This window comes from Lampetra planeri, chromosome 32, assembly GCF_965212315.1.
Source record: "Lampetra planeri chromosome 32, kcLamPlan1.2.h2, whole genome shotgun sequence".
NCBI lineage: Eukaryota > Metazoa > Chordata > Hyperoartia > Petromyzontiformes > Petromyzontidae > Lampetra > Lampetra planeri.
This window is the reverse complement of record NC_136138.1, coordinates 3,767,695-3,781,450: the sequence shown is the minus strand read 5'-3', so window position 1 is coordinate 3,781,450 and position 13,756 is coordinate 3,767,695. Positions and strand designations below refer to the sequence as shown.

The window sequence follows — 13,756 nt, the reverse complement described above, 5'->3', positions numbered from 1 at the left end:
GCAATGACGTCACGTCACAGCGTTCAGAACCCGCCGTCAAAAACACCCCCCCTTCTTCTTCTTGGTTCTTTCGGTAAAGTCACGTAGAATGGAAATAATAAAATAATAAAAATAAAACAATAAAATAATTCTGTTTTATTTTTAAAATAATAAAAAAAATGTAAGTTTTATTTGATTTATTTTATTATTTCCATTCTACGTGACTTTACCGAAAGAACCAAGAAGATGAATCCCTGCAGTCACGAAAGCTTTAAATCGAACCCCGCCCCCCTCGCGTCAATCGCCCGTGGGCGACGTCACGGCTCGCGGGTGTTGTCGAGCGATGGCGTCATTCGCGAGCCTCCGGGTTTGTGACGTCACTCCGCGGGAGACTATTTGGAAGGTGACGTCACGTGTCGGCCACCTGAGTTCAAGTTTCATTTATTGGGTGTCGCCATGTGAGCCATTCGGCTCTTGATTCGGGTGCAACGGCAACAAACAAAATATGAACAGAGAACACCTTAAAGCGACGACGCGCAGCAGAAACATCCTGGATAAACCAGCAAATCTTCCAGAAAAAACCACCACCGTGTTACAACGCGGTGTGCAATCTCGGTGGAGATTCCCACGTGGGCAGGCCCCGGACTGGCCATGGGGAAGCAGTCCAGAGGGCGAATGCCCGGGTGGGCCAGGCCATTACGAGGTGGACCGGTCTGTGTGGAGAAATTGCAAATGTGATCAGAGTTTCAAAAAAAAATCTATTTTCACCAAAAAATATTTTATAATCTCGAATGTGTACGCTTAATTTGCTTTTGTACGCAGGTCAGTTGACATTAAGTCCCCATAGGGGCCGTCCATAAATGACGTCCGCGATTTTTGACCCCCCCTCGTCACACGGCGTCACAAAGCTCTGCCCCCCCCTCTCCAAAACCATATTTCCATTTAGAAAATTTAAAATGCTTCAAATCACTTTAAACTATTGTCACTGTAGTGCGTATTTAATGTGGTGCTGCACTCTGATGTAGGAGAAAACATTTATTAAAAAGGAGGCGTTGGAAAGCTGAAATTTAGCATAAAATGCACTTGAAAATATTCAACGTCTAACTAAAACTGCAGATGTTCAGAATATGATATTGGAAATCTCTTATAATAATTATAAAATATTAAAAGTAATAATAACTTTTAAAAAATGGAAAGTACAATTATCGATTTAAAGCTTTCGTGACTGCAGGGATTCATCTTCTTGGTTTTTTCGGTAAAGTCACGTAGAAGGAAAATAATAAAATAATAAAAATAAAACAAAATAATTCTCACGACGTTTCGGCCACAACGCAAGCAGCCGTCTTCAGGTGGAGAACAGGTCTGTCGAGAAGGCAGAGTCTGAATGGCACGCCCCAGGCTTGGAGCGACTATTTACGCTGCAAGCTTCCTACCACCACTCTCCCATTGACATATTTCGTTGCTTCCTCTTAGTACCTTTCACGCGACGGTCAATGGTATAGTGTGTAGCATATTGTATAATAATAAATAGTATTAAAATGTAATGGTTAATACAATGTATAAGGTAATATATAGTATCGTAATTGTATAGTGAATATACAGCAGTGTGGTATACAGTTGGGTAGGTAGAATAATACATAGTGTAATATTACAATGTATAGTCTATAAACATATTAGTTGCTGCGGCGCCATATTATTAACATTCCTTCCCTTTATTAATTCTAACCTTACTCCCTCCCTTTGATACTGCTAATCCTGCATAATGCATGGGCATAATGACTTTAAACCCCTCGCCAAACCTCCTACGCATTTCACAAGTAGTACTAATCGCATATCTGCATTTCCCATAAATATGCTAAATTCCTCTTGATATGCACTCCGCAGGGAATGGATTCTTTGCTCCGCTGCAAGCTTCCTATCACCACTCTCCCATTGACATATTTCGTTGCTTCCTCTTAGTACCTTTCACGCGACGGTCAATGGTATAGTGTGTAGCATATTGTATAATAATAAAGAGTATTAAAGTGTAATGTTTAATACAATGTATAAGGTAATATATAGTATCGTAATTTTATAGTGAATATATAGCAGTGTGGTATACAGTTGGTTGGGTAGAATAATACATAGTGTAATATTACAATGTATAGTCTATAAGCATATTAGTTGCTGCGGCGCCATATTATTAACATTCCTTCCCTTTATTAATTCTAACCTTACTCCCTCCCTTTGATACTGCTAATCCTGCAAAATGCATGGGCATAATGACTTTAAACCCCTCGCCAAACCTCCTACGCATTTCACAAGTAGTACTAATCGCATATCTGCATTTCCCATAAATATGCTAAATTCCTCTTGATATGCAAATTATTTTGTCAAGACGCTCTTCGCCCCTCCATCCCAGCATAAATAGTCGCTCCAAGCCTGGGGCGTGCCATTCAGACTCTGCCTTCTCGACAGACCTGTTCTACACCTGAAGACGGCTGCTTGCGTTGTGGCCGAAACGTCGTGAGAATTATTTTATTATATATAATTTTTAATTATTTTATTATTTTCCTTCTACGTGACTTTACCGAAAGAACCAAGAAGAAGTACAATTAGAATAATCATATATTAATTCCACAGAATGAAAATCCCTGGGAGAATCATTAGAATCAAAATGTTTAATAACAATCATTCAAAAAGTTTACAAAATGTATGCTTCTCCATTCTTCCATGGAGAAGCAAAATGCTCCTTCATGGAATAAATACAAGTGACCTTAGTAGATTGAAATAGTTAACAATGAAAATTAATCCAAATTAGTGTTGTTACACATCGTCACAAATGTTTGACCCCCCTCCCCCCCTTAGGTGCGTGACGTCATTTATGGTAGGCCCCATATTCGGCAGCCCCCAAAGATACATCTTCATCGGCCCATTTGTGTTTTTGTGGGCCAGTCCAAATGGGCCAATGAGATCGCACGCCAATTTGGGCCGCTGTGAAATACCTGGGTCGATTTTTAGGCCCCGTCCGCCACTGCACGTGAGGTGGATGAATGGACGGCTTGTGTCGCGTCAGTTTTAAACGTTAGTAGCGCTCATTGTTGCTGGCCGCTCGGCGTTTTGTGGAGGTCTTTGGGCCCGTGTGCAGCAACCGTGATAGCAAAAAAATAATGTGGCAGTGCAGTAAAACCCATTGTCCTGTACTATGGGGCCGTCCATAAATGACGTCACGCGATATTGGACGATTTTTGACCCCCCCCCCCCACCCCCCACGTCGTCACACGGCGTCATAAAAAGTCAGACCCCCCCCTCAAATATGACGTCACAAAGCTCTGCCCCCCCCACAAATAAAACATGCTTCAAATCGATTTAAACTATTGTCATTGCAGTGCGTATTTAATGCGGCGCTGCACTCTGATGTTGTAGGAGAAAACATTTATTAAAAATTATATTTAATTAAGTGGAACGTGTTGTCTATATTTATTTAAAGTTGCGCATTTTTACGTGACGTCGTATTTCTCAACCCCCCCCCTCTTCGTCACACATCGTCACAAATGTCTGAACCCCCCCCACCCCTAGGTGCGTGACGTCATTTATGGACGGCCCCTATGCGGTATTGTCGATGCCCCCTCCATCAAGAACCCGTACACCTGAGGGCGAGGCCAGGGAGGGGATGAGACGGGGGTCCTAGCCCCGGGTGCACAACTCTCAGTCTCAATTATGATTTGGTTCTTTTGGTAAAGTCACGTATAAAGATAAAATAATAAATTTAATAATAGTATACTACGACGTTTCGATTGCAACACAAGCAATCATCATCAGGTATAAAAGAAATAGCAACAAAAATCTAACCAGAAAACTATAGACAGACATATAAGCAGACAGACATCACAAAGATACACAGAGAGAGAACACGTATCGGCACAAAGAGAGAGGTCGTCTCTGTGACGAGGCCTTAAATATAGAGAGGGGGCGGGGGCGGAGAGAGGGAGGGGGCAGAGAAAAAATTTGCATGTCAATGAGTGGACGACGACGTGGTACGTACCGCAAGCTTGAAAATTAGGACACACAATCCGCTGCTGGATGAGGGCCTCCCGACGCCGTGCGAGTGGTGGAGGGAAGGGGGTTATCCTGGGACCCATACTTCATCACTGGGGCCCGTGCGGGCTGGTGAAAGCGGGGAACCGTAGAAGTACTGCCCAACCACGGTGGCCGAGGCAATTCGTCTTGGGCGCGCCAGATGGCGCCACGCCTTCACTCAGCACCACAATGGCTCGATATCTTGGGATCTCGGAAGCTCAGGGGGTCTTGAGCCTGGTGGTTAATTATGGAAATCCATCCGGTTATAGCAGTCGGGTGTAGGCTTGGGCTGCAAAGTAGACAGGACTTCAACAGACCTTTGAATCTATCTGTGCGGAGTTATCAGTGTTTCCCCGTGGCCGTGTTCCTGATTCTTCCCACACGAATCCAAACTCCTTAGGGGCCGTCCATAAATGACGTCACGCAACCTAGAGGCGGGGGGGGGGGTCAGAGATTTGTGACGATATGTGACGAAGGGGGGGGGGTTGAGAAATGTGACGTCACATCAAAATGCGCAACTTTAAATATAGACAACACATTCTACTTAATTAAATTGACTTTCGATTTAAAGCTTTCGTGACTGCAGGGATTCATCTTCTTGGTTCTTTCGGTAAAGTCACGTGACTTTACCGAAAGAACCAAGAAGATGAATTGACTTTTTAATAAATGTTTTATCCTACAACATCAGAGTGCAGCGCCACATTAAATACGCACTACAATGACAATAGTTTAAAGCGATTTGAAGCATGTTTTATTTTTTGGGGAGGGGAGGCAGAGCTTTGTGACGTCATATTTGAGGGGGGGGTCTGACTTTTTGTGACGCCGTGTAACGATGGGGGGGGGGGGGGGGTCAAAAATCGTCCAAAATCGTCATTTATGGACGGCCCCTTATCCACGCATCTCCGATGGAGCAACAGCGCCCTGCTGCCAGCGAGTATTGCGCTCATGAATACGTGAAGGGGTCGCAGTCCAGTACCACACGATCAACTCACATTGTCCGATGCTGCTGCTCCTGCTGCGTTGGCAGTGCGGTGCACAGAGACAACCAACAACCAGACTCAGCACATTTGTCAATATCAGAATATTGACTTACACTGGAGGAATCCGATGAGCTATAAAACTCTTTTTCACAGATGCCCAGTAGGGGCAGGTAGGGACGTGACAACAACAAACATTACACATACATTATTGTAGTGCAAAGTACAAGAAAGGCAGCCAAATCACACAAAAATATACAAATACAACTTAACCATCCCCGTCCTGCCAGGCAAAACTAAGGGGCCGTCCATAAATGACGTCACGCGATTTTGGACGATTTTTTTACCCCCCCCCTCGCGTCACACGGCGTCACAAAAAGTCAGACCCCCCCCCCCCCTCAAATATGACGTCACAAGGCTCTGCACCCCCCCCCCCAAATAAAACATGCTTCAAATCGCTTTAAACTATTGTCATTGCAGTGCGTATTTAATGTGGCGCTGCACTCTGATGTTGTAGGAGGAGACATTTATTAAAAAGTCTATTTAATTAAGTGGAACGTGTTGTCTATATTTATTTAAGGTTGCGCATTTTGATGTGACGTCACATTTCTCACCCCCCCCCCCCTCGTCACACATCGTCACAAATGTCTGACCCCCCCCCCCCTAGGTGAGTGACGTCATTTATGGACGGCCCCTAAGTGATGTATTAACTATTTTTCAGAAGCGACCTGGCCACAAATGACAAAACTGTGGCCTTAAAAGAATATTCGACGTTTCGGGAAATGACCATTTTTTAGAGCAGAGACACAAATGGGTGATGTGTTGTTGACGACTCAAATGTTATGGTGGTATCAGACGACAGCGACTTTCAATTCCTAATGAACACACCAGGTGGCGCCCCTCAACCAGCAACAAAGTCGCCAGCAACAAGGTCGCCAGCAACGCGCCCGGTCTCAGTGATGACAACGTGGGAGTTCCACGTGCATCTTGTTTAAGGGGCCGTCCATAAATGACGTCACGCACCTTGGGGGGGGGGGGGGGGGGTTGAGAAATGTGACGTCACATCAAAATGCGCAACTTTTAATAAATATAGACAACACGTTCTGCTTAATTAAATTTACTTTTTAATAAATGTTTTCTCCTACAACATCAGAGTGCAGCGCCACATTAAATACGCACTACAATGACAATAGTTTAAAGCGATTTGAAGCATGTTTTATTTGGAGGGGGGTAGAGCTTTGTGACGTCATATTTGAGGGGGGGTCTGACTTTTTGTGGCGCCGTGTGACGAAGGGGGGGGGGGGGTCAAAAATCGTCCAAAATCGCGTGACGTCATTTATGGACGGCCCCTAACCAGGTCAGGAGGCAAGAGACCAGCAACGAAGCGACCAGAATAAATAAACAACCGAATAGAAATCAGAGCAGACAACCAACGAAAGCAAATGAAATGCACTGCAGCAATGTAGCAGAGACCCCCCTAACACACAGAGATCCCCCCATCGTAGGCTTCACAGACTGCTGGGGCAAGTGCTGTTAGCGAGTAGCACCTATGAAGGCCGGCACGGCGCACGAGGGGGTGGGTGGCCAACACCGCGCCCGACCGCCTTTGTCTCCCAAGTGGCGATGTTTACACACCACGCCGGGTATTAGTTTGAGGCCGAGTCGACCTAGGGGAGTCCCAGAATCGTCGCCGGTGTTGAGCGTGAGCGGGAATCTAATTCGGGTCGCCGGGTGCGTAGCGCAGCGCGCTAACCACTACACCACCGCTCCCCCCCACACACAGACACACAGACACACAGATACACAGACACACAGATACACAGACACACAGATACACAGACACACAGACACACAAACACACAGATATACAAACACACAGATACACAGACACACAGATACACAGACACACAGATACACAGACACACATACACACAGACACACAGACAGACACACGGACACACAGACACACAGATATACAGACACACAGATACACAGACACACAGATACACAGACCACTCACGCATACACACAGACACACAGATACACAGACACAGACACACAGACCACTCACGCAGACACCGCAGGGAGCCCCGAGATGCAGACGGCAGGGGTCAGTGTTGTCCCAGAGCTGGGCTGGGAAGTATTTCTGTGCGTGCAAGGTGTATATATAATAATAATTAATTATTATTATTACAACAATAGAGATAAGACAACGATCTCTCCGTATAGCCTTAACAGACTGTAGGGGCAAGTGCTGTTAGCGAGCAGCACCTATGAAGGCCGGCCCGGCACACGAGGGGGTGGGTGGCCAGCGCCACGCCCGACCGCCTTTGTCTCCCCAGTGACGATGTTTACACACCGCACCAGGCACTCATTTGAGGCTGAGTTGACCTGGGGGAGGCCCGGGACCGGTTAAGATAATCGTCACCGGTGTTGGCCGTGAGCAGGAATCTAACCCGTGTCACCGGGTTTGTAGCGCAGCGCGCTAACCACTACACCACCGCTCCCCACAAATGACAACAATAGACACAGACCCAGCGACACACAGCGACACACACAGCCACACACACAGCGACACACACAGCCACACACACAGCGACACACACAGCGACACACACAGCTGAGTGCTGTAAGCGAGCGCCGGATGAAGGCCGGCACGGCGCACCACGGGGTGGTGTGAAGTGGACAGTTAACGACGCCCGGCCGCCTTTGTCTCCCCCACCAACCCCACACGTTTACCGGGTCTTCATTTCAGGCTGAGTCGCCCGAGAGGAAGGGGCCGGGACCGGTTCAGATAATTATCGCTGTGCCACTGATGCCGGCCGTGAGCGTGAATCGGTGCACCACCGCTCCCCCCTTCACATCTGCGCATACGAATTGACACGCTCACGTATGGACCCGCACGCGTCCCGTCCACTCGCAGGCGTCTAATAAAGCAGCAGGCTTCAACTTGTGCTTCTTCAACGGTGGCACGGAGAGAACATTAATATGACGTCTCGACCAAGGAGATCGACATAACGTGCGTTACACGCAGGCACACGCACAAAGACAAAGATTCCCCCGTGGAGCCTTAACCGACTGTTGGGGCAAGTGCTGTTAGCGAGCACCTATGAAGGCCGGCACGGTACAGCTTACCAACAACACCATGCCCGACCGCCCACTGCACCACCGCTCCCCACACGCACACAAAGACGCGACGACCCGCACGACTCCACGATCACACACCGCCAACCACCCCCCATACACACCACCACTTACGTGCACCCAGACACAGCCCTGCGCGTGCACTACGCCCCAGGTGCCCGTGTTGAGGCTGAGGCGACCTACGGGAGGTCCAGGAGCGGCTCAAATATTCTTCCACTGTCCTATCAACACAAACGCCCCTCGTGCAACCAACACCCCCACGGACACCCAAATCCACCCCCATAGCAACCCAACCCACTCCACCACAAAGACAAAGCTCCCCCGGACAGGCACAGCAGACTGTTTGGGGCAAGTGCTGTTAGCACGAGGGGATGGGTGGCAAGCACCACGCCCGACCGCCTTTGTCTCCCGAGTGGCGATGTTTAACCACACACCGCACCAGGTACTCGTTTGAGGCTGAGTCGACCTAGGGGAGGCCCAGGACCGGTTCAGACAATTGTCGCCGGTGTGGGCCGTGAGCGGGAATCGAATTCGGGTCGTCGGGTTCGCAGCGCAGCCGATGCCACCGCTCCACCCCACAGCGGACAATCTCACACACCCCCACACCCCATCACCACACAACCCATGACAACCCCCACCCTCAACACCTCTACCACCCACAACCCAAACCTCCCACAACGTTACACCACCCACACCCACCCTCCACCACCACCAACACCCTACACCACCACCCACCACCCTACACCACCACCCACACCCACCCTACACCACCACCCACACCCACCCTACACCACCACCCAGCCCACCCTACACCACCACCCACACCCACCCTACACCACCACCCACACCCACCCTACACCACCACCCAGCCCACCATACACCATCCACCCACACCCACCATACACCACCACTAACCCTACACCACCACCCTCACCCTACACCACCACCCACACCCACCCTACACCACCACCCACCCTACACCACCACCCAGCCCACCCTACACCATCCACCCACACCCACCATACACCACCACTAACCCTACACCACCACCCTCACCCTACACCACCACCCACACCCACCCTACACCACCATCCACACCCACCCTACACCACCACCCAGCCCACCCTACACCATCCACCCACACCCACCATACACCACTCACCCTACACCACCACTAACCCAACACCACCACCCTCACCCTACACCACCACTCACCCTACACCACCACCCACCCTACAACACCCCCCACACCCACCGTACACCCCCACCCCATCTCACACCCCCACACCCTCTCCGCATTGTTTATGCTAATACTGCGGGGGGCGGGGGGGGCGAGTAGGGGGAGGGGCGCAAGGAGGGGGGAGGGGCGCGAGCAGGAGGAGGGGGAAGGGGCGCGAGGAGGAGGGGGGAGGGGCTCCCCCCCGCCTCGCACGCGCTTTGCCATTTTGCGTGGAGAAGAGCGGCAGGAGCGGAGCGGAGAGATCCGCGGCGAGACAACAGAGAGAGGGAGAGAGAGAGAGGAGGGGAGGGGAGAGGGAGGAGAGAGGCAGGCGAGAGGGAGAGACGATACGAGGGACAGGGCGCGAGAGAGAACGACGAAGGACGCGAGTAGAAGGACGAGGAGGGAACGAGGAGGAGAGAGAGGAACGAGAGGAGACGCCGCCGGGTGACCGCGCTCCCCCCGCGCTGCTGCTGCTGCGCTCGCTGCCATGGCGAGCAGCGGGGGGCGGTAGCGATGGAGGCGGACGTGGAGGTGCAGGAGGGATCCGTGCGGCGCTAGCGGCCACCTCGCCCCCGCAGACATGGATGCTCTGGTTCTCGCCTGGACTCTGGCGCTCTCGCTCTGCGCTCCGCTCTCTTTGTTAGCCTCCTCCTCCTCATCCTCCCCGGGGCCGGGCTGGCGCGACGCGGCCAGCGGGAAGGAGGCGATGGCGCCGCGCTGCGCCCTGCCGCCCGACGGTGCCCCCCTGCTCGTTTACGTGCGCGCCCTGCTGCCCCCGAGGACTGCCCCCCCCGGCGCCGCCAACCGCACCGCGCGCCCGCACGGCCGCGGCTGCGCGCAAGCGAGGACCCCCCTCGCGCACCCCGGCTCCCTCGGGACGGTCCCCTTGGTCGTGCGCGCGTCCGCGCCGCCCTGCGTGGCGCGGGGCCGCCGCTTGCTGAGCCTGAGGGCCGCCCCCTACTCGCCGCAGGGGGAGCCCCCCCCTGGCTCGCCGTCCGAGGGGCCCCCCTGCGAGGCGAGGCGCGTGTCCGGGGACTCGCGCCTCGCCGTGGACGCGGCTAGGGGGGCCGTGTTCGCGCGCCGCGCCCTGTGCCGCGGGACCGCGCGGATCCTGCTTCACGCGCTCTGCCCGGGGCCCCCCGCGGTCCCGGGGTCCCTGGCTTCCCCGGAGTCGGGCCCCGGCTCCCGCGGCGGGGCGCTGCGCCGCCTCCCCGTGCTGCTCTCCCTGCGCGTGGCCGCGCCGTCTCCCGGCGCCGGCGGGGACGGCGAGGCCGAGCCGGAGCGGCCGGCGCCGCCGCCTCCTCCGCGGCGGAGGAGGCGGCGGAGGAGGCGCGCCCGGGCGGCCAACAGCTACCCGCGCTTCCCGCGGAGTTCGTACGACGTGGTGATGGCCGAGAACCAGCCGCCGGGCACCGCGGTGGTGACGCTGGCGGCCAAGGACCCGGACGAGGGCGACGCGGGCCGCTTGGAGTACTCGATGACGGCGCTGGTGGACAGCCGGTCGGGGGACCTCTTCTCCATCGACAACGCCACGGGCGCCGTGGTGACGACGCGCGCCCTGGACCGCGAGAGCATGGCGCAGCACCAGTTCCGCGTGACGGCGGCCGACTGGGGCTCGCCGCGACGCACGGCAACGTGCGTGCTCACGGTGCGCGTGGCCGACATGAACGACCACGCGCCCGTGTTCGAGCAGAGCGTCTACCGCGACACGATCCGCGAGAACGTGGAGGAGGGCTACCCGGTGCTGCAGCTGCGCGCCACGGACGGCGACTCGGCGGACAACGCAAACATCCTCTACCGCATCGTGCGCGGCGACCAGAGCGTGTTCGAGATGGACACGCGCTCGGGCATGCTCACGACCAAGGGCGTGGTGGACCGCGAGCGCGAGGAGCGCTACACGCTCGTGGTGGAGGCCAACGACCAGGGCAAGGACCCGGGCCCGCGCAGCGCCACGGTCACCGTGGTGATCGGCGTGCTGGACGAGAACGACAACTACCCGCAGTTCGGCGAGAAGCGCTACTCGGCGGAGGTGCGCGAGGACGTGAGGCCGCACAGCTCGGTGCTCGCGGTGGCGGCGACGGACGCGGACAAGGACAACAACGCGCAGGTGCAGTTCAGCATCATCAGCGGCAACAGCCGCGGCCACTTCTCCATGGACGCCATCAGCGGCGTGGTGGAGGTCATTTCGACGCTCGACTACGAGGTGGAGCGCGAGTACACGCTGTGGGTGCGCGCCCAGGACAGCGGGCGGCCCACGCTCTCCAACAACTCGGGCATCGTGACCGTGCACGTGGTGGACGTGAACGACAACGCGCCCATCTTCCTGAGCACGCCATTCCAGACGTCGGTGCTCGAGAACGCGGCTCTCGGCCACTCGGTGCTGCACATCCAGGCCGTGGACGCCGACGCGGGCGAGAACTCGCGCCTCACCTACAGCCTCTCGAACCTGCCCGCCGCCTTCCCCTTCGCCATCAACAACGGCACCGGCTGGATCACCGTCGCCTCGGAGCTGGACCGCGAGGCCGTGGACCGCTACGAGTTCACGGTGGAGGCGCGCGACCACGGCTCGCCCAGCCTCAGCGCCTCGGCCAGCGTGAGCATCACGGTAATTGACGTGAACGACAACAAGCCCGAGTTCACGCACAAGACATACCACGTGCGCCTCAACGAGGACGCGGCCGTGAGCACCAGCGTGCTCACCGTCACGGCCACCGACCGCGACAGCAACAGCGTCATCTCATACCAGATCTCGAGCGGCAATACGCGCAGCCGGTTCGCCATGACGAGCCAGAGCGGAGGCGGCCTCGTCACCGTGGCGCTGCCGCTCGACTACAAGCAGGAGCGGAGATACGTGCTCACCATCACCGCGTCGGACGGCACGCTCGCCGACACGGCGCAGGTGAGCGGAGCGAGCGAGCGAGCGAGCAGTGGGACGCGCCGGTTGCTTCGTTCGTCGTTTGGGGGTCGTGAGGTCGCGAGGTTCAACGCCACCGCGCGCCATCGCTCGAGGCTTTCAGTGACCGCTCTTCTTGCAGTCTCATCGTCATCACCACCACCACCACCTTTAGGGTTTTTTTCCCCTGTGGATCATCGACCTCTGGATGCCGCTCCAATGTCCGTCTCTGGCACCTACCCTCCTCCACCTTGCGCACCGTGTCCCGTCATCACGACCTCATCCTCCGATTCCTAACCTCAAAATTGCTTCACCCTATCCTCCACCCTGAACACGTGTCCCACCCATCACAACCTGCTCGTCTTCAACAGCGCTTTCCTGCCACGGCCCATTCCCACCGGGGGTGATAAAGGTCAAAACGCAAGCAGCTATGATGGCAGGAGATTAAGCAATTCTGAAAACACCCAAATCAATAGGCGACTAGCAGTAGCACGTTCATGCAGCAGGTTTCGAGTGCGATTCATGTAACCAGCGTGAGAAGGCAAGCGGCGAGGGATGAGTCTCGTTTGCGAGTCATCCGGGTCGTCCAAACCACAACAGCAATATAAGATAAGCACCGAGTTTAGCAATAGGAGAAAATAGCGACCAGGGTGAAACACACCTCGCAGGAGGCTGTTGAACAGTTGTACCTGACAAATAAAGCAAGACAATAAAGTACTGTAGTATAGTAAGTATTGTAGTATAGTAAGTATTGTAGTGTAGTAAGTATTGTAGTGTAGTAAGTATTGTAGTGTAGTAAGTATTGTAGTGTAGTAAGTATTGTAGTATAGTAAGTATTGTAGTATAGTAAGTATTGTAGTATAGTAAGTATTGTAGTATAGTAAGTATTGTAGTATAGTAAGTATTGTAGTGTAGTAAGTATTGTAGTATAGTAAGTATTGTAGTGTAGCAAGTATTGTAGTATAGTAAGTATTGTAGTATAGTAAGTATTGTAGTATAGTAAGTATTGTAGTGTAGTAAGTATTGTAGTATAGTAAGTATTGTAGTATAGTAAGTATTGTAGTGTAGTAAGTATTGTAGTGTAGTAAGTATTGTAGTGTAGTAAGTATTGTAGTATAGTAAGTATTGTAGTATAGTAAGTATTGTAGTATAGTAAGTATTGTAGTATAGTAAGTATTGTAGTATAGTAAGTATTGTAGTGTAGTAAGTATTGTAGTATAGTAAGTATTGTAGTATAGTAAGTATTGTAGTATAGTAAGTATTGTAGTATAGTAAGTATTGTAGTGTAGTAAGTATTGTAGTGTCGAGTGTGAGATGATTTCACGACGCTGCTGCTGCTGCGTCTGCTGCCGTTGTCAGTGGTGCCCAAGAACTTTTGTTAATGATGTAAGATAGGCGACGTTTCGGGCAACGGCCCTTCTTCATAGCGCGTGAATAGACGCAGTGTAGATGCGAGATGAGCTGTGACGACGAGCGGCTCGT

General features: G+C 53.0%; 1 protein-coding gene across 2 annotated transcripts in view; it reads left to right on the top strand.

Moving 5' to 3' along the window:
- The first annotated feature begins 9,598 nt into the window (after positions 1-9,598).
- The window catches only part of CELSR2 (cadherin EGF LAG seven-pass G-type receptor 2), a 126,388-nt gene continuing 122,230 nt past the window's right edge, over positions 9,599-13,756 (top strand). For both annotated transcript variants that reach the window (XM_078609477.1, XM_078609478.1), the window contains exon 1: positions 9,599-12,280. In XM_078609477.1, the coding sequence (XP_078465603.1) occupies positions 9,962-12,280 (2,319 nt within the window). In that variant the 5' untranslated portion in view covers positions 9,599-9,961. The remainder of the gene's footprint in view (positions 12,281-13,756) is intronic.